The 27,066-nt window shown below is 47.6% G+C and overlaps 1 protein-coding gene across 1 annotated transcript; it reads left to right on the top strand.

Moving 5' to 3' along the window:
* The first annotated feature begins 1,025 nt into the window (after nucleotides 1–1,025).
* C4H11orf96 (chromosome 4 C11orf96 homolog) lies at nucleotides 1,026–2,381 on the top strand. The gene has a single exon (XM_034769842.1). It carries the CDS (start codon nucleotides 1,401–1,403, stop codon nucleotides 1,764–1,766), a length of 366 nt encoding a protein of 121 aa, XP_034625733.1. The 5' UTR covers nucleotides 1,026–1,400; the 3' UTR covers nucleotides 1,767–2,381.
* Nucleotides 2,382–27,066: the final 24,685 nt, after the last annotated feature.

Genomic DNA, 27,066 nt, shown 5'->3' with positions numbered 1-27,066 from the left:
AGCCCTAAACTGGAGATTGTCTGCAACATAGAAGGAGAAAGGAAAGAGATGCCAGGAGCAGCTGAGCAGCCTCTTCCCCCAGGTCTGAAGTGGACAATAATAGGAAATGGACGTATGTGTAGTCTGTCTGCCCCACTCCCACTATGAAACCTGATCTGGATGCAGGTACCAACTCAGGCTGTGCTTGCACACTAGGTCAGCGATTCTCAACCCAGGGTCCAGGGCCTCCTGTGTGGGCAGCGAGACTGTTTCAGGGGGGTCCACCAAGCAGGACCTGTGTTAGGCTCACTGGGCCAGGGCAGAAAGCCAAAGTTGCACCGTGCGGTGCTGAAGCCTGGGACCACGAGCCCTGCCACCCGGGCCTAAAGCCAAAACCTGAGCAACTTAGCTTCACAGGGCTCCTGTGGCCCTGCTTACTACCTCCTAATGCCAGCCCTGGCTTTTATATGCAGAAAACAGTTGTTGTGGCACAGGTGAACCCTGGAATTTTTATAGCATGTTTTTTTTTTGGGGGGGGGGGGACTTAAAAAAAAAAAAGGTTGAGAACTCCTACACTAGGTTACAGGATATGGCAGGAAGGGGGAACAGCCAGGGAGGTGTTCGGGGATTTTTCCAAGTGGAAGGAAGCCTGCCAGAAGTCCCTAAGGTGCAGAACTGGGTAACGGGGGTCATTAGATACAAAGTAACATGATCACAATCCCCCCCTCCGCCCCCAAACTGGGGGGAGGCCGGGAGTGTGTCCCCTAGCTGCCCCCTCCCTGTGGGTGGGTTGCAAGCCTAGAAGCGCAGACAGGGAGCCTTCCCCCTCAGCCTGTCCCGGGCCAGGAGCTGCAGCCGGAGAGCGGCGCGGGGCTCCTCGGCTGGCGCGGGAAAGCCCCGGGGCCTCCCCAGCTCAGTCCCTCTGCAGCGCGGGGGCGGCGCTATTTTAGCACAAATGACTCGCAGACGTCAGGCGGAAGGGAAGCGGCCGGGCGGGCTTTAAATGGTAGTTGGTGTCATCTGAGCATGCTCCTGTGTGGGCTGCAGGGGGCTATATAGCGCCGGGGACGGCACAGGCAGCGGCAGCTTTCGCCGGAACACAGGAGCGAGCCTCTGGCCGCAACGCCCGCGCTCCGCAGGGGGACTGCAGAGGGACCCGCTCCCAGCCCGCCCGAGCGAGACTCCGCCAGGCCTGGGGCGTGAGCTGGCCGTCGGGGAGCCCGGCCCGCCTTTGGCTGCGGACTGAGCGAAGTTGAGAGGGGAAGGTATTGAGCGCAGCCCGGTCTGCGCCTGGGCTCTGTCTAGCCTCGGAGCCCGCGCCCATCCCCGTGGTGTCCGGGACTGCGCGCTCGCCGACGGCCGCCTGCTCCTCTTGCTTCTGCCCAGCTCACGTTTTGCAGAGCCGCAGCAGCGGGGCTGACATGATGGCAGCCAAGCAAGCCGAGCTCATGGGCATCTGCTCCAGCTACCAAGCGGTCATGCCTCATTTCGTGTGCATCGCCGAGGAATACCCCCAGCCCATCCGCCCCGCCAAGATCCCCAAGGGCAAGCTGAGGAGACCGAGACAGTCCCGCTTCAAGACCCAGCCGGTGACTTTCGATGAGATCCAGGAGGTGGAGGAGGAGGGGGTCTCCCCCATGGAGGAGGAGAAAGCCAAGAAATCCTTCCTGCAGTCCCTGGAGTGCCTGAGGAGGAGCACCCAGAACCTGAGCCTGCAGAGAGACAAACTCAGCAGCTGCAAACTGCGGAACAGTTTGGACTCTAGTGACTCTGACTCTGCCCTGTGAAGGGACCGTCAGTGATCACCCAGCGCAGCAGCTTTGCGATCACCCTCGACCGAGAGAGGCGGGACTGTGCTTCATAGTGAAGCCCGCAGCCGCGAGACACAAGCGCAAGAACTTTATAGTTATATTTTTCAAGGGAGACTATTTGTGGAGATCCTTGCTACCGAGAATTGCTTTCCCAATAACGGCCATTGGACACTCTCTTTTGTATTCTAGATTAGATCCTAACTGTCAGTCAGTATGGCAAGGGGGGGACTTTGAAGGGACCATGATGGAGGCTTTATTTAAGAGGGGGGTGACGTTCCTTTGTAATTATCCTCCTGATAAAGAACCAGTCGGAGTGGGATAGATTCCAAGAGCAATTTGCAAGTAAGGTCAGGATGTTTTCTAAGAAAGCACTTTTATGTTTGTTTCTATTCGGTTGTATGAAACTTCGGATGAAAAAAAAAAACTTTTCTATTTGTTAGAAATCTGAGCTGTTTTGGATGCAGTGAGCTGCTGGACTTTATATTTATTTTTGCATTTAAATTGACTGCATTAATTTAATATCTTTCTACCTGAATGTCTGTTATTATTTCCATAAAAGAGAAATAAAACTCAATATATTTGCATAGTGCATTTTGGAGAATATTTATTGGGAATAACTATCCTATTTCTGCTTTCTTAGTCTTTAGTGGATATATGGGCTAAACAATATTGACAGCTAACCCCAAAACAATGTCCTTTTTGGAGAGGTGGGAGGTGTGGGGGAAAGGACATTGTCAAAGGGGTATTTCACTACATATCTTAAAGTATATACTATATAAGAATTTAGCTAGATGACTTTTTTTAAAAAAAAAAAGCTTAGCATAAAGCAGGTAATAAAACAAGAAATTAGATGATGATTGGTGAGGAAACTTTTACTAGCCCATTTTTTTTTTTAAGTTCGCAAAACTGGGAAAGTATTTTATTCTTAGTATTATTATATAATTATTGAATGACTATTCTATGTTCTGATCAGACTTTCTTTTCTTCCTTTGCCAAGTAAATTGGTCAGTGCTACAGACATGCTAAGTGGTTTTTTTTTTTTTTTTTGAGAGTTATATATAATGCAGTTCCATTTAGTAGATCAAGAAGCTGCAAGGCACTCTGGATACACAGATTTCTCTCAGGTAGGAAGGTAAGAGAGTGAAAGATTTTGCTGGGGATGAAGATCAGCCAGGAATGAATCTGGGGGATTGTTGTGTTTTGCTTAAAGAGTATGCAGGTTTTTTTAGAATTTCCATCTGTCGCAGACACCACACTATTTGTGCTGGGAATATTTACACAACCCCTGCAAAGGGAAAAGCAAACCCAAGGGTTGGGAATTATTTGCTGTCTTCTTCCACTTTCTTGAAGTGCTGTTAGGCTAATTGTTCACTCCCATATGAGCATCTCTCCCATCTCCTAGAGCCTGCTAGACAAGCCTCAGGCTGTTCAGACTTCCTAATTACTAGATATTATCAGATACAGTTAAGTCTGCTGGAGGTCAGAGCCTGTGACTATAGTTTGCCCAATGAGGGTTTGATTTGAGGAGGTCTGGGGAGCTACAGCAAAGGGACTTTCTCATATGAGACCACAGTTCAATTGTGGCATTGATCCTAAGTGAAATCAGATTTGGCCCTGCTTCTAGGGAGCTGTGGAGAGAACATAAGGCATATCACTGAACCACACCAGAATTTGGTGCTCAGGGCTGGATTAGTGTGAAGACAGAAATTGAGGTGGACAGGATGCAAGTCAGGATTGAGGTGCATTGCCACAGTGAAAGGGGATTGGAGGAGTGAAATTGTGGGGCATGCTGCAGGAAAGGATTAAAGTGCATCAAAAGAGCTGTCTTACATGTCCAGCACTGAAATAGCAGTAGGCGCTTTGGGTCAGTGAGGGACATCAGCGAAGCTGTGTGTGGAAGCTTGCTATTGGACTGCTTCCTTCTGCTTTTGTAAGTACTAAAACAACTGTTTTTAAAAATTCATTCAAAATGTAGGACGCAATTGACCCTAGCATAAAATCACATACACAATCTAATAGGTGAAGGAATGGCTCTGGGACACAGACTTATGCTTCCCTGTCACTAAGCTTTTGACACCATCACAATATCCAGCAACGTACCTTATGAGAGAGCCGGAGAGCTTTTCTCACTGTGGCAGTAAACTCCAATGGCTGCTTTCTGTACAGACAGCCGCACAACATCCATGCACAAGGAAGAGTCACAATTCTACCCCAAGAACAGGTTCAGGCATGCAGACGGTCTCACTGAAGTCTAAATTAAAAGAAATAATCAATTACCAGAAATCTGGGTGTTTTTCCTTGACAAATTCCCAGCGCTGTTCCAGCTCCTGAAATAAATCTGTTTAATGAGGTGGTTTGAAGGTTCAATCTAGCACTTTAGCCTCATCTCTAAAAACAGCATTGAAAATACACAGCAGGGTAATGAACTCCACAGTGTTTCTGGGGTATGTGGCTCAGTGGCAGCATCCGTCCCCATTTCTCAGGCTCAGAGAGTGGCTGTTCAGCCATGTCTTTCTTCCAAATTCAGGTCCAGATTCTGCTGTCTCCTATAAAAGGCAGAGTGTCTCAAGAGGCATCTTAGGCTGAGTGATACCACTACATCCTTTCCCCTGCCCCCCTTTTCCTCTGAATTGCTGGGATTAAAAGGAGGTCATTTACCCCAAACCCTTTCATCTCTGGGTTTGTGAGTAGCTGTGCTGCTATCACACGCTAGCTGCAGAAGGCTGCACTGATTCAGACTGGTGACAGGAACAGAGCACCAGGCACTGACTTTCCTGGAGTGGAAATATCTACATTCACTTTTCAGTTCCAAGACACAAATCCAGGATGTGGTGAGGGTTTGTTCAGCAAACAAAAAGGATTCAAGAATCTGCTGCAAAACAAGTTGAGAAAGCACCTCATCTTCTAGATAAAGTGGGGTAAATTAAGTATCTCTTCAAATGATCATTGTCATTGTTCTCCTTCCCTGCCCCCGCTCCCCCCATGAATATCATGGTGGTGGAAGGTGCCAAGGTGACAGTCTTAGGGTACGTCTACACTACGAAATTAGGTCGAATTTATAGAAGCCGGTTTTATAGAAATCGGTTTTATACAGTCAATTGTGTGTGTCCCTGCATAAAATGCTCTAAGTGCATTAAGTCGGCGGACCGTGTCCACAGTACCGAGGCTAGAGTTGACTTCCGGAGCGTTGCACAGTTCCTGCAGTCTCCGCCGCCCATTGGAATTCTGGGTTGAGATCCCAACGCCTGATGATGCAAAAACAGTGTCAGGGAGGGTTCTGGGTACATGTCATCAGGCCCCTCCCCCTCCGTCAGAGCAACGGCAGACAATCGATTCCCGCCTTTTTACCTGGGTTACCTGGGTTACCTGTGCAGACAACATACCACGGCAAGCATGGAGCCCGCTCAGCTCAGCTCAGCTCACCGTCACCATATGTCAGCTGGGTGCCGGCAGATGTGGTACTGCATTGCTACACAGCAGCATCTAATTGTCTTTTGGCAGTAGATGGTGCAGTATGATTGGTAGCCGTCATCGGCTATCTAGGTGCTGACAGACGTGGGGTTGCATTGCTACACAGCAGCAGCTCCTTGCCTTTTGGCAGTGGATGGTGTATTACGATTGATATCCGTCATCGTCGTACTCCTCAGTGAGTTCAATCAGAGGCACCTGGGCAGACATGTTTTGTCTCCTGGCCTATTGAACTGTCTTGACGATGATGGCTAGCAGTTGTAGTACATCATTTTCTGCCAAGCACCCAGAAGATGCCGATGGCTATCAGTCATGCTGCACCGTCTGCTGCCAGCTTAAGATGTAAAAAATAGATGGACCAGATTTGTTCTGTATTCATTTACTTCCCCCTCCCTCCGTGAAATCAACAGCCTGCTAAACCCAGGTTTTTGAGTTCAATCTTTGGGGGGGCCATTCTATGTGACAGTTGTTTGTGTTTCTCCCTGATGCACAGCCACCTTTGTTGATTTTAATTCCCTGGACCTGTAAGCCAAGTCGTCACTCACCCCTCCCTCCCTCCGTCAGACAATAGTTTCGTGCCTTTTTTCAGCCCAGATGCCATAGCACTGGGATCATGGAGCCCGCTCAAATCACCACGGCAATTATGAGCACTATGAACACCATGCGCATTGTCCTGGAGTATATGCAGAGCCAGAACATGCCAAAGCAAAACCAGGCGAGGAAGCGATTGCAGCGCGGCGACGAGAGTGATGAGGAAATTGACATGGACATAGACCTCTCACAAAGTACAGATCCCAGCAATGTGCAAATTACGGTGTTACTGGGGCAGATTCATGGCATGGAACGCTGAGTCTGGGCCCAGGAAACAAGCACAGACTGGTAGGACCGCATCGTGTTACAGGTGTGGGACGATTCCCAGTGGCTGCGAAACTTTCGCATGCATAAGGGCACTTTCATGGAACTTTATGACTTGCTTTCCCCTGCCCTGAAGCACCAGAATACCAGAATGAGAGCAGCCCTCACAGTTGAGAAGCGAGTGGCGATAGCCCTGTGGAAGCCAGACAGCTACCAGTCAGTCGGGAATCAATTTGGAGTGGGCAAATCTACTGTGCGGGCTGCTGTGATCCAAGTAGCCAACACAATCAAAGACCTGCTGATATCAAGGGTAGTGACTCTGGGAAATGTGCAGGTCATAGTGGATGCCTTTGCTGCAATGGGATTCCCAAACTGTGGTGGGGCGATAGACGGAACCCATATCTCTATCTTGTCACCGGAGCACCAAGCCACCGAGTACATAAATCGCAAGGGGTACTTTTCAATGCTGCTGCAAGCCCTGGTGGATCACAAGGGATGTTTCACTAACATCAACGTGGGATGGTCGGGAAAGGTACATGATGCTCGCATCTTCAGGAACTGTGGTCTGTTTCAAAAGCTGGAGGAAGGGACTTTCTTCCCAGACCAGAAAATAACCGTTGGGGATGTTGAAATGCCTATTGTTATCCTTGGGGACCCAGCCTACCCCTTAATGCCATGGCTCATGAAGCCGTACACAGGCAGCCTGGACAGGCGTCAGGACCTGTTCAATTATAGGCTGAGCAAGTGCTGAATGGTGGTGGAATGTGCATTTGGACGTTTAAAAGTGCGCTGGCGCAGTTTACTGACTTGGATAGACCTCAGCAAAGCCAATATTCCAATTGTTATTGCTGCTTGCTGTGCACTCCACAATATCTGTGAGAGTAAGGGGGAGACATTTATGGCGGGGTGGGAGGTTGAGGCAAATCGCCTGGCCGCTGATTACACGCAGCCAGACACCAGGGCGGTTAGAAGAGTACAGCAGGGCATGGTGCGCATCAGAGAAGCTTTGAAAATGAGTTTTGTGACTGGCCAGGCTACGGTGTGAAACTTCTGTTTGTTTCTCCTTGATGAACCCTCCCACCCCCACCCAGTTCACTCTACTTCCCTGTAAGCTAACCACCCTCCCCTCCCCCCTTCGAGCACCGCTTGCAGAGGCAATAAAGTCATTGTTACTTCACATTCATGCATTCTTTATTAATTCATCACACAATTAGGGGGATAACTGCCAAGGTAGTCCGGGAGGGGTGGGAGAGGAGGGAAGTGCCGGGTGGGGTGGGGGAGGAGGGAAGGACAAGGACACACTGCAGTTTAAAACTTTAAAACTTTAACTCTTATTGAAGGCCAGCCTTCTGATGCTTGGGCAATCATCTGGGGTGGAGTGGCTGGGTGGCCGGAGGCCCCCCCACCACGTTCTTGGGCGTCTGGGTGAGGAGGCTATGGAACTTGGGGAGGAGGGCTGTTGGTTACACAGGGGCTGTAGCGGCGGTCTCTGCTCCTGCTGCCTTTCCTGCAGCTCAACCACACGCTGGAGCATATCAGTTTGATGCTCCAGCAGCCGGAGCATCGACTCTTGCCTTCTGTCAGCAAGCTGACGCCACCTATCCTCTTCAGCCCGCCACTTGCTCTCTTCAGCCCACGATTGAGCCTGCCACCTCTCCTCTTGTTCATATTGTGCTTTTTTGCACTCTGACATTGACTGCCTCCACGCATTCTGCTGTGCTCTGTCAGCATGGGAGGACATCTGGAGCTCCAAGAACATGTCATCCCGAGTCTGCCGTTTTCTCCTTCTAATCTTCACTAGCCTCTGTGGAGGAGAAACATTTGCAGCTGGTGGAGGAGAAGGGAGAGGTGGTTAAAAAAGATACATTTTAGAGAACAATGGGTACACTCTTTCACGTTAAATTTTGCTGTTCACATTACACAGCACATGTGCTTTCATTACAAGGTCGCATTTTTCCTCTTATATTGAGGGCCTGCCCGTTTGGTGTGAGAGATCACTCACGCAGTGCCAGGCAACAGAATTCGGCTTGCAGGCAGCCATGGTAAGCCACAGTCTTTTGGCTTTTTTAACCTTCATAACATGTGGGAATAGTTTCAAACAGCAGCGCCCTCATTTCCCATACCAAGGACCAATTGGGTTGGTCATTTAAAATGGGTTTGCAATGTAAAAGGAGGGGCTGCGGTTTCCGGGTTAACATGCAGCACAAACCCAACTTACCCCCCCCCCCCACACACACACAATTCTCTGGGATGATCACTTCACCCCTCCCCCCACCGCGTGGCTAACAACGGGGAACATTTCTGTTCAGCTGAGCAGGAACGGGCACCTCTGAATGCCCCCTTAATAAAATCACCCCATTTCAACCAGGTGACCGTGAATGATATCACTCTCCTGAGGATAACAAAGAGAGATAAGGAATGGATGTTGTTTGCATGCCAGCAAACACCGGGACCATACGCTGCCATGCTTTGTTATGCAATGATTCCAGACTACGTGCTACTGGCCTGGCGTGGTAAAGTGTCCTACCATGGCAGATGGGATAAGGCAGCCCTCCCCAGAAACCTTTTGCAAAGGCTTTGGGAGTACATGTAGGAGAGCTTTCTGGAGATGTCCCTGGAGGTTTTCCGCTCCATCCCCATACACGTTAACAGACTTTTCCAGTAGCTGTACTGGCTGCGATTGCCAGGGCAAATTAATCATTAATCATTAAACGCGCTTGCTTTTAAACCATGTGTAATATTTACAAAGGTACACTCACCAGAGGTCCCCTATGTGCCCTCAGGGTCTAGGAGCACGCCTTGGGTGAGTTCGGGGGTTACTGGTTCCAGGTCCAGGGTGATAAACATATCCTGGCTGTTGGGGAAACCGGTTTCACTGCTTCCTTGCTGTGAGCTATCTTCATTGTCTTCATCATCATCATCATCTTCCGCGTACCCTGAACCCACTTCCCTGTTGTGTGATTCTCCATTGATGAGGTCAAGGCACACGGTTGGGGTAGTGGTGGCTGCACCCCCTAGAATGGCATGCAGCTCCGCGTAGAAGCGGCATGTTTGCGGCTCTGCCCCAGACCTTCCGTTTGCCTCTCTGGCTTTGTGGTAGGCTTGCCTTAGCTCTTTAATTTTCACGTGGCACTGCTGTGCATCCCTGTTATGGCCTCTGTCCTTCATGGCCTTTGAGAGTTTTTCTAATATTTTGCCATTTCGTTTACTGCTATGGAGTTCAGCTAGCACTGATTCGTCTCCCCATATGGCGAGCAGATCCCGTACCTCCCTTCGGTCCATGCTGGAGCTCTTTTGCAATCCTTGGACTCCATCATGGTTACCTGTGCTGATGAGCTCTGCGTGGTCACCTGTGCTCTCCACACTGGGCAAACAGGAAATGAAATTCAAAAGTTCGCGGGGCTTTTCCTGTCTACCTGGTCAGTGCATCTGAGTTGAGAGCGCTGTCCAGAGCGGTCACAATGAAGCACTGTGGGATAGCTCCCGGAGGCCAATAACGTCGAATTCTGTCCACACTACCCCAAATCCGACCCGCAAAGGCTGATTTTAGCGCTAATCCCCTTGTTGGAGGTGGAGTAAAGAAACCGGTTTAAAGGGCCCTTTAAGTCGAAAGAAAGGGCTTTGTCGTGTGGACGTGTCCAGGCTTAATTCGATTTAACGCTGCTAAAGTTGACCTAAGCTCGTAATGTAGACCAGGCCCTAGAGGCTGGAGGTCTTTGTTCCCAGAACAGGTACAGCCCAAGCAACAACAATGCAAAGCTTCCACTGGCCAGTGTGCTTTAGCCCTGTTCCAAAGCGGCACCCTCAGTGTGAAAGGGAAATGCACTTCTTGTGGGCCCAGGCTGTCCTTGTCCTCTAATTGGAAGGTTACTGTTGTGATGGTGTTTTTGTGTGATGTCCCCTTAGGAATTGGACTAAGACCCAACAAACTCATTTTATCCAGGTCACCAGACAATCATTCCATGACAACGACTTTCTTTCACCACCTAACTTGTCCCCAAAGCTTGAGATATGGCTCGTGCATTTAACATTTTAAAAGTGCTCAGCAAATGTCAGTTAATTCACCCTGCTTCCCAAGAGGCATGATCTTCCCCCTTTTACAAAGGACGGAGCTGAGGCACAAACCCCATTGAGCACAGTATGTGCAAGATGGGGCTCAGAGTGGGGGGATGGTTTATTAGATCTGACCTGCATTTTTTCCCCTCATGCGGCTTTTTGTGTAAATTATACCAGCCACTGTAGCGGGGAGACAGTGAACCCTGCACCTGGTGCTTGCTGGATAATAAGACCTCCATCTTTATTTGTTATTTTTAAGGCTACCTGCACTTATTCTGTTCCTGATTTGTGTCCAGTCTTCTTAGAGCTTGTCAGTATTCACACTATGTAGCTGCAATGACGTAAAGCGGTAGTGTAGGCAGGCTGCATTGTTGTAAAGTGATTTGCAGCGGCGCGGCTTACCTAGTCTCAAACTTCTTCTTATACTGGTACAGCACAGCAACATTAGGGGTTTGGAGAGTGCAACAACATCAGTGTGTGTCCGTTGGCGCAAATATCCCCCATATAGACAAGCCCTTCCGGAATTTTCCAAAGCATTCTTGGTTGAACCTGAATTGGTAAATGCATTGAGGATTTCTAGTTGCAATTTAATTTCAATCCCAAAGGCAACAGGACATTTCCGCCCTGCTAACTGCACACATGGTTCCTTTATTTGACTCCATCTCCCAAAGTTTCTGAATTGGTGGAATGATGTTCTAGTCATCAAGTGTTTAAAACTGATGCAGAGTTTCTAGGTTTATAATAACCCTAGGAGGACTGTTTTGTGTTGTGTGGTCATTGGTACAATTAGGACACCTAAACTGTAGAGGTACAGGGCTCTCATAGCTCCAACTGACTTCAGTGGAGTTCTGGGAGATCAGTTCATGGTAGGATTTGGTCTGTGGCAACAAGTTTCTTTGTCGTAGTTCTGTTGCATTACACACTGATAAACAGAAACAGTGACTGCTAGCTTGGCTGCTGTTGGTCTGATCCTGCCATACCACTCAAGCCTGTGAAAGGACTGCAAGGCAGGGCCTGTAAAAATAATTACATACATGGTTACTTGACTTACATAGTAACTTCAGAGCCATGGGACAGAACAAAAACAGGAATATATACTTAATTGTTTGGATAATAGTGAACTATAGCTACTATGTAACTACCTGCTGGTTTAGTTCATTAATAGTGTAGAGAGTGATATATATTCATAGTTCCTTCCATATACAAGGGTCCCAAAATGATTTTAAAAGAGTATAATAGATGTTGCAGCCAGACAATCTGTGGCTGCGAGCCTGTTGAAGTTCACAAGTTAAGCAAAGTGGTGTAGGACCCGTATCTGGATGGGGGTCCTTAAATGAACACAGGACACTGCAGAACGTTTTACTAGTGACTCCGGAGGTGGAGGTCTTTCTTCTGAATCCATACTGAACCAATGCCCCAGTGTGGGATTAGGGGGCACTCTACTGGTAGAGGTCTGTGGTAAAACTATGATCCTCATTTCTTGTGGCCAGGGGATCAGCCTTTGTGTCCTGGCCAAGTTCCTCCTCAGGAAATTACATTTTACCTCCCTAAATTCCCCTTGCAGTTTCCATTGGGTACAGTATTCATCATCTCCTGCCCATAATGATTGTTTAGTGTTGCTGTGGACGGTTAAACTCTCAACCCTGAGGTGACTGCATCCAAGTGATGGATGATGTGATTCCTGCCTGCAGCATGTACCAGTTTAAACTCCTAACAATTTTTTGTGCTATAGAAATGTAAGGTATTATCAGGGTAAATTGTAAAGGCAAACACAGAAACCATTAAAAAGAACAAAGGGTATTCGTGCACCTTAGAGACTAACAAATTTATTTGGGCTTTCACAAGCACGGGCCATCAGCTCCTGTTTTACTGAGAGGGGGATGTTGCACGGGACAATGGGATTATTATTTAGTCCTCAAATTTTATCAAAAAGCATTATGGGTTTTTTAACTCCCAGCTGGGCAGCCACCTGAACTAGATATAAGGGAGTCCAGCTTAACACTGGATCCAAAGCAGCCAGTAATGGCATATTACTCACAGTGCTCAGTCCATATTGTCTAGAGGCAAAAGTGCTACCAAGTATGTCAACACTACCTGGCACTTACATATACAGGGCAGCATTTAATGCCACTTAATTGATGGTACAACCAGTTTAACTGATGCCAAGGGACACTGAGTGCTCCTTATGGCTGCATAACTAACCAGTAACTGCAGTGTCATTATCATGTAATTCTCTGGAGTCAGAGCATTAGCATCAAGCCTAAATGCATGATCTCTATAGTTACGCACTGAGGACTTCTGGGTTAGCAAATGTCATTGGTGGGTGAGTGTGCTATAACTACCATAGGGCCAGCTCCTGTTGTCATGTGCAATGGTGGCAAACTGGAATAATTCCACTTACTTTCTTGGAGTTACTCTAGATTTGCCCCTATATAAGTGGGATGAGTCCAGTTCTTCCTATATCCCTGGTATTACTAAGTATGTTTCTGAATCTAGCACAAATGTGCAAGCCGTTGCTTCTCTGCTGCATAATACTGATGCTACCATTTTGCTTAGAACAGAGTCTTACAGAGGTTTAATCTGATTTGTGTGCCAGAAACAATGCATGGTGTGCTCAAGCAAGCTTGATGACATCTGTTTTTCTGCTCAGACACAAGAGTCTGTGGTAACAGAATCCAATTGGGGGGTGGATTTGGTATTTCCTCTGGAGCTTCCATGTGTTTGTATTGATTTTGAAATGCTGTGAGACTTCTTTCCCCCCCTTTCAAACTAAAACAGGGTCCACTTGACTCTGGTTTCAAACAAAACAAGATCTGCTCTGGAAATTTATGAGATGACTCTTTGTTTCCAAATATTTGCACTGGGGAGGTTGAGTTTATTTATTGGTGGATAGGAAGTTATTTTTCTCAGACTGATTTAAAACCCTGTTGTTGTGGAGGATTATTTTCCCTGTGAAGAAAATTATCGTTCTTGGGCAGAAGGAGGCAGGGAAAGAAGAGGGCGGGAGAGGACACAGCATGTCTTGAAATTACTCTTGAGTAATAGAAAACTGTGTGAGGGATATTTATCTGCTTGTTACTTTCCATCTCGGGTTCTGGTAACTCAGTATTTTCCCCTTTGAAAAATGTTCTGAACTCTTGACCGCTTGTGGTCATCAACAATCTATCTCATGGCTCTTTTCACAAGAACATGTTATGTCCTAGGGTAATTACATTCTGCTGACCCAAATTTCCCAGGCAATTTCACTTAGAAAACATACTTTTTTCACTATTCTTAAAAAGTGCTGGGTAGTTTTAGTGCCTACTTTTAAACAGCTGCTGTGTTCCACACAGGAGGTGGATACATTTGAGCAGTGGGTAAGTAATGTCTGTATGGCACTGGTATATCAGCTGTTAATGCATATAGGTATTTTTCACAATGATGTTGTTCATTGTGTTGTTATGGTTATTGGAGCCCCAGGACTCCCTGACACTTTCAATATATAAATCAGTGCAGGCCAGATTATCATATTTTGGAGGATGGAAAAAGCCCAGAAATCTTACAGTCAGAAAAAAGCCTGGAAAAATGTAAATCTGATTGTCTGCAGAGAGGCAGTTAAGATACAGAGTTCTCTGGGAATGGAACTGCTGGACTGGAATCAAGGAAAGAGAAAAAATAAAAGAAATCCACGGAACAAAAAAGAAGATAAAAAATAAAAAACCCAACCCCAGAGTGGAACTGGATGTGGCCCATATGTCTAAGAAGGCAACCTAGAGACCCTTTTTATAATCTGCTCCCATAAGCAGCACCCATGAGCCCAGGCCCCCATTGAAATGTGGATAGCTTTGCCTAGTAATTCTAAGTATGAAGTATATTGAACTTTTTATTTGGATCCCTCATTTGTTTCCCAAAATAAACATTAGAGCCAGAAGCCATATTAGCTTCTCTCACTCTCTCTTGTTTCTAGCTATTACATTTGTTTTATAGATGTTTATTGCTGGATAAACAATGTCACTGTGCAGTCAAATCATAAAGATGCAGAGAGATTGTAGGTGGGTCATTAGAACAGGGGGTTGGGTTTCAGGACTTCTGGGTCTGGGAGGGAGTATGGTCTGGTTAGAACATGGGGTTGAGAATCAGGACTTCTGGTACTATTCCTGCTTCTGCCACTGACTCATTGTGTTATTTTGAGCAAGCCACTTGCCCTCTCTGTGCCTCAGTTTCCCCATCCATAAACCCTGGGGGCTGTGCGTCTTAATTTATTAATGCTTGCAAAAGTTAAGTGCTACGTCTGAGTATTATGCAGGTCACTAGAAACAACGGCTGGTTTGCTGAGAAAGGAGAGGATTGCTAAAGAGACAGGACTTGTGCTTGGGAAACCAAACCCTCAGCAATCTGATCTCAGAGTTTATATAACAGATAAATTGCAAAACCACCTGCTGTACCAAATAATAAGGTCTGACACTGCCTGGGACCTGAGGACAAAGACTGGCCCTGTCATGTTCAGACTCCACTGTATAGATTAGCACCAATAAAAGACAAAAGTGGCAGTCCGTAGGATCAAGGCAGCCCTCTCCCCCTGCTTACACTGCAGGGCTGATGTGTTACTAGGAAGCCTAGGTAAGTAAATGAGAGGCAGGATCCTGCAGCTTAGTTTGTGAGCCTTGTTCGGGATTCCAGTCTGAGAAAGTTGCATAACTACGGTATATTCAAACTCTGCTTGGCTTTTATCTACCCTCAAACAGCACCATCTGTGAGCTCTGGGACATGGGCATGGATTCCCCATGCCCTCCTCCCCTTTTCTGGGATCAGGTGACGCTTCCACTTTAGGAAAGGGTTTATTTAATTAGCACATGTGGGGGCAGCCTGAGCCTGGGGGAAAGGATGGATTTCAAATGATTTGGGCAGAGTACATACTGCTTGGGGAGTCCTCAGAACCAGCCCTTGAAAAACCCAGCGAAGTCTCTAGTCTATATGTTTTAGTCATCTGGGAGACTGAAGTCTTGTAATTACAGAACAAATTTTCCACATACTAATGGATCTCACCCTGACAAGAAGAGGCTTCCACTGGGACATGGACTCATCCACCTGGAGGGAGGCGCAGGGTAGGGAGGACTTTTCTCCTCACTCCACATACACACATTTTACTGTCCTGTTGATGTCCCTTTCCAAAGGGCTGCTGGTTTCCTGCATTCTCACACCTGCTCTTTCTCATCCTCCCTCCTCTCCCAACGTTACTGATAGGAGGTTGCCTCACTGCACTGAATAGTTCAGTCTGCATGGCCCCTTCAATCTGTGCCCTTTCTGCTGAGTGGCAGCCACAGATCCAGCTAGGGCCATCTGAAAGAGGGAATTTTGAAATGTGCATACCTAAAAACTAAGAACTGGGGTCAAGACTCACCAACTCATTTCACAGAGCTTGCCAACTGTAACAGTAACTCAGTCCCTAGGGAATTGGATTGGATTCAGACAGGTGGACTAAAGATGAAAGGCTACGTATCCCATTACAGTCCCTGCGCATCTACCCATCCATCTATCAGTCCATTAATATCATGCTCATCACGGTGGTAACCAAGCACCTGATTCTCTGAGTCATTTCAGTTTCCCTGTAGAGTTCAGAGTTTCTTTCTTGCTCTGCAAGTTGAAGGCACTTCTCAATGTCTCACAAATAGGCAGCTGGCAGCCCAAGAGGCTATGTGTATATGATGCATAACACAATGGATTAATTTGTGTTGAGTCAATCCACCTTCTTGGAAAAGGGAACACTTCTCAGGCTTCGTTTATATCCTGTTGGATTCGGGTGATTCCCAGGAATATCTTTGCTATTTCCTTCCTTTTGCTTCAGTTTGTCTAGATATTATATAATGTCAGATGGGTTAGCTAACTCCTAAGTACATTTACATCACATATTCCGCAGCATGGTCTTCCAAATCCCACCTGGCACAATCGTGGAAGAGACCACATCAAGAAGTGCTGAAAACTGTCATCACTGAAGTCTTATCTTTGCCAGAATCTAGGGTCAAAAGGTTGAAAAGAGGTCACTGATTTTGAGCGCACAGATGTCAAGACCCATGGGGCCTGGTTTTAAGAAGCGCTGAAAATATGCAATTGCAGCTGAAGTCGTTGGGAGTTGGGGCTGCTCAGCACTTCTGAAAATCAGGCCGCAGGGGTCTCAAAATTTGGGCATCCCAAATCAGTAGCTATTTCTGAACATTTTGGCAGCTTTATGAGCTTGAAGCCATGATAGCTCCCAAGATAAATCACTGTTGCATATTCCCTGTGGATCTATCCCAGAGGTATGTTTGATTTCCTGTATGTGTTGTTAATTTCTTTCTAAATATTTGGAGCCTGAAGTTAAACTGACCAACAGCAACCAACTCCAGAAAAGTTCTAAACAAATGGATGCTAAGCATGGTGCTGGGATCTGAGGTCTTTTCAAATCCTGAGTCAGCCATGCAGAGGAGCTTGGTGACTTTCCAGGCTTAATATAGAATGGAAAATTTCAGGGACCATGGTTAGAAAAAATAAGTTTTTCCTAAATAAAAATGGACCTGGTCCAAATTCTGTGCTGACTAAGTAACTCCATTGCAGCTAATGGAATTATACTGAATGGGGGATAAATCAGCCTTGAATTTGGCTCCGTTTGTGTTGCTGGAACCCAATCCTCACTAACAAGTAGAACAGAATTGTATGTGGAAAGTGGGAATTTGTTTCTTGCCGGTAGAAATGGGCAGGACACATTTGGTATCCGATGCATTTCTAATTCAGATAGCATGGACTGAAAGTCTCTTGACCCTGACCATGCCCTCCTCTGATTACAGTGGCTCCCAGTGAGGGGAAGACACACATAAGTTCATACAGTCATATGGGCATTTGGATGCTTCTCTGATTCACACCAGGAGCCTGAAATCTTGGCCAAACAAGCCGTGCTGCTGGGGTTTCTGATACTTCCTGCTTCTGTTCAGGCTGCCAAGATCTGGAAAGGGCCCTGATGCTGCTAAGCCTGGCACTGTCCCCTGTGGCAATGCTTACCCTGGAGGAAGAGCTGTGATTGCTGAGCAGACCCCTTTTCTCTTCCTCCTGGGGAAACCTCGTCACCCCACTCTGCCTTCTCTCTCCAGAAAGTCACATCTCCTCCCTTCACCCCTCCACTTTCTTATCAAGCTAATGAGTTTGTACAGACCTGGGGCCTGCAGAGAGGCTGAAGGGCAGTTCCCTCTTAAGTAAAGGATTCTTGGTTTGTAGCAAAAGTTGTCTCGGCTATAAAGCAGAAAGAGACTAAAGGGAGAAGCTGTTGCTATCTTATATATGGCAGGGTGCCTGTGTCACTCCGTGTGTGTGGGAGGACTGTGACAGAGCTGACTGCAGGTGGGAGGCCTCTCTGGCTCTCAGCTTGTTGCTGAAGTAGGGTCCTTTAAGGCCAGATGTTATACAACAAACATATACTGAATGGGAGGAGGACGTGTGGTCCATCATGTTCCCCTCAATCCTGGCTACCTGCTGTGTCCCCAGCTCCTTCGTTTCTCTCTAGGATTCCACATCAGACTGACCTCTCTTGGCGTGAAATGAAAAATTGTCTTAATAAAAGGACGTCAGCACTGATGAAAGGTGGCCAAGACTAACAAAGTGAAAATCTGCTTGCCCTATATGGGAGAGTTGCACAGAGATCTGCCGGGACGTGCAATAACTTGTGGTGATCAGGGCTGAAAGGGATGTGTAATGATGCTCAGTTGAACAGAGATCTAGAGAGATAAGCAGGTGATCCACCGTAACATGCAGTAAGTCTTGGCTGTGTAGTGACACTAGGTTGGGCAGATGCATGAGAATCCAGAGACATGCAGAGATGTGTAGTAACTTGCAGAGCTCAGTGGCTAAAGGCAGATGTATGGGGACAAGGACATGCAGGGACACTGGGACACATAGGGATGTGCAAGGACATTTGGAAAATGTAAACTGGCTTTTTGGATGCCAGAGGTTTAATAAACATCTGAAATCCTCAACACTGCTGCCCAGTCACAGTGCCACATCCATGACCACTCTGAAGTCCTCAAAACACTGCCCAGTGCCATATCTTTATTTCCCATAGTCTCTAGTTAAGATAGTTTTAGCCCTGAGGAATCTATTATAGACTGTACTATGTACCAGGTAGCTTCCCAAAGTGATTGGCTCTTTGTATTCCCCACTCAAACCTGCTGCAGTCCTACCACAGGCTCTGGAGTTATATTATGTGTTCTGCTGGAGAGCGCAGTGCATTTCCCTATCTCTCTTTTCTGAACAGTAAGGAAGGAAACATTCTAGTGAAACTTATGCCTGTTTGTACTGTTGCTTAGCTGACAAAGACCAAGAGCTCTTTGGAGCAGGGTCCGTCTATTTCTCTGTGTTTGGAAAGTGCCCAGTCTACACTGAGCACTATTGTAATCCAAATTACATACACAAAACTATGTTAAAAGAACTCTGTTAAGGCTGCAAAGTCAAGCACTCAAAAGTTAGGCAATGCCAGAATTCGGGTTTTCTGTGAATCTCATGATATAGCCTAAAATTACATGATCATACACTATTTTTTATACAGGACCCTGCTTCATTCAGTGCAAAGGATGGGCAGTGCTCACTTAATATTCAATATTTTGTTTTATCCTTATTGTGTGTGACCTTGCTATAGAATTACTAATTTCCTTCTGGACTTTTCCATACTACTTATTACTATAGTATTTGAGTACTTAATAGATACTAATTAATTTATTTCCACAACACCTTTGTGAGATAAGGGGTTATTATTATCCGCATTTTACAAATGGGAAAAAATTAAGATCAAAAGCGTCCATGAATTTTAGGAGCCCAATTTGAGATGCTAGGGTCTGATTTTTTTCCCCAGAGTACTTACCAATATATAGTACTTCATATGTTCAAAGCACAACTCCCATTGACTTCAGTTGCAGTTGTGAGTGCTCAGAACTTCTGCAAATCAGACCCCAGAGTCTCAGGTCAGGCAAACAGAAAATGAAGGATACACAATTAGTGACTGTGACAGTTCCCAAGGTAACTGCACCTTTGACCCCTTCATGACTTCACTGAGAGCATCCCACTTAGGTCTCCAGCCTCCAGCCATCACCTTTCTCAGGACGAAGTCCGAGCACTCTCCTTCTAGACTGGGGAGTTAGGCTGCAGTTCTTCCTGCCATTCACTGTAATTACCCCCAACAGATGTGCGCTTAGTTCAGCACCTCAGCTCTGCTCTCTCTCGGGGGGGCAATGACAGGGTTAACCAGTGACCAGCCAGCCTTTAGAAAGCAAAGAGAAAAGTATTACAGAGAAAACATAGCTTACAAATAATAAACAGCTTATATGCAGGTCTTAGCTTATCAGGTGGCACCCATCATCCACAGAGAGACCCTGGTAGGAACAAAGGCCCAGATTCTTATAGGAACTTAGGCTCCTAACTTCCACTGATTTCAGTGGGAAATAGGCACCTACATACTTTTAAGGATCTGGACCAAAGTACTTCAGACCCTTTCTTCAGGGACTATGCCTCTTGGTCACAGCATCATGTCAGTTCTTGTATCAAAGGACAGTGATTTCCTCCCTGTGTCAGTATGGTCACTTTTTGACAATTCAGTTCTTTAACATTCTTTAACCAGTTCAAGTTAGTATAGCCAGCATCCCCTAAAGGGGAGAGACTTCCCCAGGATTGTTGACCTTGTTGGGGTTACTAGGCCTGCCTAAGCCAGAGTTCTTCCATGTTTTAACTCTGTCCTTCCATGTTTAACTCTGATCGACCTTAACAGCCAAGGACAGGAATTGGAATGTGTAAATAGCTAGTTAGCAATTACAACCTTGTTCATACCAGGTACCAAACAATAATGATGAGGTTTGCATGTTTCTAGCTGGGGAAGGGGTAATAAACTAAGGGTAAACAGGACCAAATAACTGTTTAGAGAGAAGTTACTAACAAGCTAGATTTATAGCCCTAGAATGATTTAGTTGCTTAAATGTATAAACATGCCTTCGGTAGAGAGGGGTGGGGGAGAGGGGGGGGCTTAGTTGTAAAATGTATAAAGAAGAGAGAAACTGTTTTTGCTGGTGTGCTCGATTTGAGACTTGCCTGTCTCCTTGCACCACTTTGAGATCTCAAATAAACTTTGATTGTTTCTCCACCCCGGTATGTTTATTGGCGTGAAGCACTCCGGGCAACGAACCTCACTGTTGCTGTCCTCGGGCCCCTGTGCCGGCAACAGTCTTGGCGTCCCTGGGTGGGCTCGAGGCTGAAATTTAGCCTTGCCCGGATTCCTCCTGGCGGCCGACGGATTACGACGACGACCGACGCCCAGAGCTCACCGGTGACTTCATCGGGGGCCTCGGCGGAGACGTGATTTGGTCGACCCCAGAGGGCACAACGGTGCAACGCGCTTGATTAGTGGAGAAGCAGCTGCGGGCGACGGTGCAGAACCGGACCCTTGGATAAGGTAGGAACAGTCCAGTGGGGACTTTACCTGTTTTGATCTGGGGACGCCCAGTGTCTCCCTAGAGTATGGGGCAGGGATAGAGTACTGCAGGCAGGGCAAGGTGTACGCCCTTAGAATGCATTCTGGTGAACTGGAAAGTGTTTGGATCGGATCCGTTGATTAAAGGTAAATTAAAAGATTCTGTACAGTAGACTGGCCTCAGTATCAGCTAGAGGACCAGGAAAGGTGGCCATCAGAGGTATCACTTAATTATAATATGATCCTTCAATTGCTTTTGTTTTGTCAGCATACGGGTAAATGGAATGAACATATGTATGTACAGTTGTTTATGTTGTTAAGAGATAGGTCAATTCTTTTGCAAAAGTGTAATTTGACTCCGACAGGTTCGGTAGTAACTATTGTTAGTCCTCAGAACCCTCCCCCGGTTGTGATGGCAGAGTCGGTGTCCCCTTCGGCTCCAATACCCCCACCATATAAAGATAGGGTGCCTTGGGCTCCAGAGATAGCCCCTTCGGTGGGGTTCTATCCATCGATTACTGAGACTCGGATAGCCCGTCCTGGAACAGACAATCGCCCAGCCACTACAATGCAGGTTTATACCCAGGTGCCTTTTAACCCAGTGGACCTAGCAGCTTTTAAGGCACAGGCAGGGGAGTTCTCTACGAATCCAAGCAAGTTTATCTCGGTCTTTGAAGGGTGTCTGGCTAGCCATAAGCCTGACTGGGATGACTGTAATGTCCTTATGCGGATCCTGCTGTCTGAGGTGGAGCGTAATCAGGTTGTGTCTAAGGCACGGGAGGAGGCACAGCTTAGACATGAGGCAGACGCAGCAAATGTTCCTGTTGCTGCAGTTCAGGTCCCTACAGCAGACCCCCGGTGGAATCCTAACGTGCCGGCAGATCTCACCTGTCTCACTGTATACAAGGAGCTCCTATTACATGGTCTCCGACACTCAGCTGTCCGACATAACAATTGGGCTAAGCCGTATGAGCTAGTACAGGAGCCAAAAGAGAGTCCGGTTGCTTTTCTGCAGCGTATTCGGGATACCATCAGGCAAACTACTAATGCAAACCCTGATGATCAGGCTACTGAGGCAATTATGAAGGGTATCTTTACCAGCCGTGCTGCCCCTGATATTAAAAGGAAATGCAGAAAAAGGAGGATTTGATGGGCATGACAATGGCACAGATTTTGGAAACTGCAAACAGGGCTTATAGCCTTAGGGAGGGAGAAAAGGAAAAGAGGCAAGTGAAAATGATGGTTGCAGCAGTACAGGCTGGTGGCAGGGGAAGATTTCAGGAAGGTGGAAGGGGCCGGGGAATGAGAGGACGTGGACGTGGGCGCCCTGGCTCACAGGAAAGGCGTCTGGGTCGCAACCAGTGTGCCAGATGCCGAAAGGAGGGACATTGCAAAAATGAGTGCCCCGAAAGGGAAGGTACCCCTCTGATGGCAGCAGAGGATCAAGAATAGGGGTGTCAGGGGAGACGGACTATCCTGCCCCCGGAACCCCAAGTAAAAATGCGGGTGGGAGATTCAGACATAGACTTTTAATAGACTCTGGAGCTGCACGAATTGCTGTAAACCAACCCCTTTAGCTGCCTGTGGCAGATTCCCTCACTGTGGTGGGAGCCACAGGGAAAGGAACTAAGTGCCCAGTATATGCCCCAGCGGAATGTGCTTTGGGAAACAGAACTCTATTTCACAGACTGGTTTACCTCTCCGATTGTCCAACGCCGCTATTAGGACGGGATCTGCTTTGTCGCTTAGGTGCCACCCTGCATTTCACTCAAGATGAAATAAGCCTCACCTTACCTCCAGAGAATGCCTGGATAATGACCCTTGCAATTGAGCCCTCAGCCATGCAAGCCCCAGAGTGGAGTCAGTGGGAGAAGTGGGTTTTTCCTCTGGTCTGGGCATCAGGGATCCCAGGAAAGGCAGCCCATCAAACCCCTGTTACTGTTCAGCTCTTGCCTGTACAAAAGCCCAATGGCACATACCGGCTGGTCCAGGACCTGAGGGCGGTTAATGAGCGGGTTAAGACTCTACACCCCCTTGTTCCAAATCTGTATACACTGTTGGCCTCTATAGGGGGGCAGTACACCCATTTTTCAGTCCTGGATTTAAGGGATGCTTTCTTCACGATTCCGGTTGACCTCCAGTCTCAGGAGATTTTCTCCTTCGAGTGGGAGGACAAAAGGAGGGTTAGAAAGCAGCTTTGCTGGACAGTGCTGCTCAGGGATTTAAAAATTCCCCCACCCTTTTCAGCCAGGCCCTGGCTAGAGACTTGGAGGAGTGGGACAATGAGGACAAAGTCCTCCTCCTGCAATATGTGGATGACTTGTTAATTGCTGCAGTGGGTCTCACCTCTTGCCTTTAAAGCCACTGTGAGCCTCCTGAACTTCGTTGGACTTCTAGGATATTGAGGGGCACTGAGTAAGGCTCAGATTGCTCCCCCAGTGGATGGAATCTGACAACGGAACACACTTCACATCCCAAGTCGTTCAGAAGATATCGGATGCCCTACAGATGCCCTGGAAGCTTCACACGCCATGGCAACCGCAGGCCAGTGGGGTAGTGGAGCGCACAAATCAGACACTTAAGCAGCACCTCTCAAAGGTTTGCCAAGAGGCTTCCCTTAAGTGGCCTGATGCTTTGCCCCTTGTTCTGCTCCGCATTCGCGCTCTCCCTAAGGGCAGGTTAGGGCTCAGTCCCTTCGAGATTATGTTTGGAAGGGCATGGCCTATGAACGGTACACCGGTTCTGGCAGAGGAGTGGGAAATGGGGTGTGGTTTCTTATCTCAGTACATGTGCTCTCTGTCTGCTGTTCTCTGTTCTCTCCACAGGTATACCAAAGATTTGCAACCTCTCCCGCTGGATGCCCCGATCCACTCCTTGCAGCCAGGTGATTCCGTACTCGTCCGGACCTGGAAGGACGAGCCTCTCCAAGAGAAGTGGAAGGGACCCCACACCGTCCTGCTGGTCTCCCATACAGCAGCAAAGGTTGAGGGACACAAAAACTGGATTCATCACTCTCGTCTGAAAGCAGTGCCTGCTCCTGAACAGTGGACCGTCCAGCCTGCAGAGAAGACTCCCAGCGACGATTTGAGACTTAAGCTGTTATTCAGACGACAATAGTGTCTGCTGGGAATGCCCTGTGATCTCTTTGGACAGTCACAGCGCACTCCCTGCGAGACCTCTGAGCGTTGGTTGTGTTTGTTTTCACAGGACCGGCCTAACCTGGTGGCCTGGTCCCTTTTGTTTTTAATCTGCTTACTATTGGTAATTGTTATTTTGTGGGTATTTGGGGAATTGTGATTGTTAGGCCCTAGGGTCACCTGCCTAATATGAGTTCAGATCCAGGGTCTGCCACAGTGGTGCTCTTTGCCATAGGGACACTCTTCTTGTTAACTCCTGTTTCCTCCCAGGCACATACGGGATGGAAAGGAATCCCTACTAACTTAGAGACAAACACATATGAGTCCCTGAAGGTTTGCTTTGCCCAGGAGTTTAACCTCTCCAACTGCTGGGTATGCTCCTAAATCCCACACCATGCTGCAGGGTTACCCTGGAGGGTGGTTCCCCAGAATTGGTCAGATATCTGTTGGGGATGGTTCAGTAGGGGGAAAAATGCTTCAGGTACCCCCTTGTCACAGAACTGTACCATTGAGTCCCAGTATGCATTAAGGGACGACCCCTGGAAGCCGCAGGCCAACTCAACATACATCCCTTCCCCTATTAGGTTGCGGCCAGTGGCCCCTGGGTTGGTGTGCTATCGACAGTTTAAGTCCAGCAATCACACCTGGTTTGCTGGGAATAGCACCTGTCAGTATTATTTATCTCCTGACAGTGATGCTTCCATCCCTGTCTATGTTAATGGCAAATCCGACTCTACTGCCCGGTTCGGATCGTTTAATGACAGACAAGTAAATAGGTGGAGTAGCAGTTATAATGGCTTGGTTGGGAATGGCCACTCCTTTTATATTTGCGGTACCTCTGCCTATAAGTGGCTACCGCATCAGTGGTATGGAAGTTGTTATCTAGGATATCTTGCCCCTCCCCTTTGTGTCCTCCCTAAACTGCCCCTGGCCGCGCCAGGCAGCGTAGATCTTTGTATGCCACCCCAGAGCCCATTACAGAAGGAGACAGATTGGGTATGATCTTTCTCCCATCCTATGGGGTAGGACGACTGGCTCAATTTTATCGTAGGCTCTCTGTGTTTCTCACCAAGTATGCCAATGAGACCTTGGCCATAGAGAAAAGCCTTAACTCAGAGCTTTACCAGCTCCAGTTGCTGTCCCTGCAAAATAGACAGGCCTTAGATTATGTTTTAGCCTCCCAGGGCGGGGTGTGTGTCCTTATTGGGAGTGAATGTTGTACTTATGTCCCTGAAAACTCACAGGACATTAACAAGCACGTCCTGTCAGCCGAACTGGCTTTTGAGCACTGGAAGGCTCAGGAAAGGGAACCCACAGTTTTTGATTCCCTTTGGAGATGGTTGCCCAACCTGGGAGGACTGGGAAATAGCCTTGTGCATCTCCTCTTTACAGGTGTGGTACTGTGCCTGGTCACCCTCCTCCTGATTGCTTGTTTTAAATTGCTCCTCCGTAAGCTGTGTGCCCCCCGTTCCCCAGAAATCCCAGCATTCTCTCTCATTGAGAACCCCAGCTCCATGGCACTCAATCGTATCTTGTCTACAGAATATGAGAAAACTCAGCCAAAAACTTGTTGAGTATTCTCAAAGGAGGGAACTGTTGGGGTTACTAGGCCTGCCTAAGCCAGAGTTCTTCCATGTTTTAACTCTGTCCTTCCATGTTTAACTCTGATCGACCTTAACAGCCAAGGACAGGAATTGGAATGTGTAAATAGCTAGTTAGCAATTACAACCTTGTTCATACCAGGTACCAAACAATAATGATGAGGTTTGCATGTTTCTAGCTGGGGAAGGGGTAATAAACTAAGGGTAAACAGGACCAAATAACTGTTTAGAGAGAAGTTACTAACAAGCTAGATTTATAGCCCTAGAATGATTTAGTTGCTTAAATGTATAAACATGCCTTCGGTAGAGAGGGGTGGGGGAGAGGGGGGGGCTTAGTTGTAAAATGTATAAAGAAGAGAGAAACTGTTTTTGCTGGTGTGCTCGATTTGAGACTTGCCTGTCTCCTTGCACCACTTTGAGATCTCAAATAAACTTTGATTGTTTCTCCACCCCGGTATGTTTATTGGCGTGAAGCACTCCGGGCAACGAACCTCACTGTTGCTGTCCTCGGGCCCCTGTGCCGGCAACAGTCTGCCTGCAGATTTGCATTAAATATCCCTCCCCATGGTTTTGCCCTTCATGCTCACAAGAAAAATCAAACACTAGTACTTCTTGGGAGACTTGAACTCTGATCTAATCAGCATGTATTGAATTCTGAAAGGGAGAGCCACTTCCTGATGCAAATCTGTCTGCCCCAGCCCCCAGTAACATGTGTTTGAATAGACCGAAGGAAAGAGGCTGTTGTTCCACTCTTGTTTGAGCTCCTAGCAGAATGGCCCTGAATGATGTATTGGGTTCATGCATCAGCCGTTCACTTTAGAGATGTCAAGTATCAGAGGGGTAGCCGTGTTAGTCTGGATCATGCATCTGACAAAGTGGGTATTCATCCACGAAAGCTTATGCTCCAATACGTCTGTTAGTCTATAAGGTGCCACAGGCACAGGGCCGGCTCCAGGGTTTTGGCCGCCCCAAGCAGCCAAAAAAAAAAAAAAAAAAGCCGCGATTGCGATCTAAAAAAAGCCGCGATCGCGATCTGCGGCGGCAATTCGGCAGGAGGTCCTTCACTCCCAGGAGGAGTGAGGTACCGTCCGCCGAATTGCCGCCGAATACCTGGACCTGCCGCCCCTCTCCGGAGCGGCCTCCCCAAGCACCTGCTTGAGAAGCTGGTGCCTGGAACCGGCCCTGCACAGGCACTTTAGAGAGTTAGCTTCAAATCCTGCCTCGTGTCATAAGTGAAGAGGATCCAGGGGGCTCACACTTATCCTGCTAAACATGAGTAGCTGTCTCTGCTTAGAGGTGGCCTACAGCTGGAACAATAGGAGAACCGCAGGTCTGGATTGACATGCATCAACTGAGCTGTGCAGGGATGGGGCTGCAGATCAGGATTAAGGTATTAGAGTGTGTGATGGGGTATAGAAACCCACACTGGCCAGGAAGGGTTAATGAGCTCCTGTAGGCTCAATCAGCCCTGCCGTGTTTCACATGCAAGAGCGATCAGGCTTGGGAGGGGTGGGGGTGGGGTTCAAAGGAGAGAACCAGCTTAATTGGGGGTAAAGTAAGAAGGAGCGTGGACGGGCAGCTCCAGTGTTGTGTGAGGAGCCTGGGTGGGCCCAGGAGCTGAGTGAAGACTGGCCTGCCAAAGTGTCTCTTTGGGTGTGTAGGCCTGACAGACTGTTAGTTTGAGTTGTTACCAGGACCCTGTT

The sequence above is a fragment of the Trachemys scripta genome, chromosome 4, assembly GCF_013100865.1.
Source record: "Trachemys scripta elegans isolate TJP31775 chromosome 4, CAS_Tse_1.0, whole genome shotgun sequence".
Classification (NCBI taxonomy): Eukaryota; Metazoa; Chordata; order Testudines; family Emydidae; genus Trachemys; species Trachemys scripta.
The sequence above is the reverse complement of the archived record's forward strand: the minus strand, read 5'-3'. Positions and strand labels throughout refer to the sequence as shown.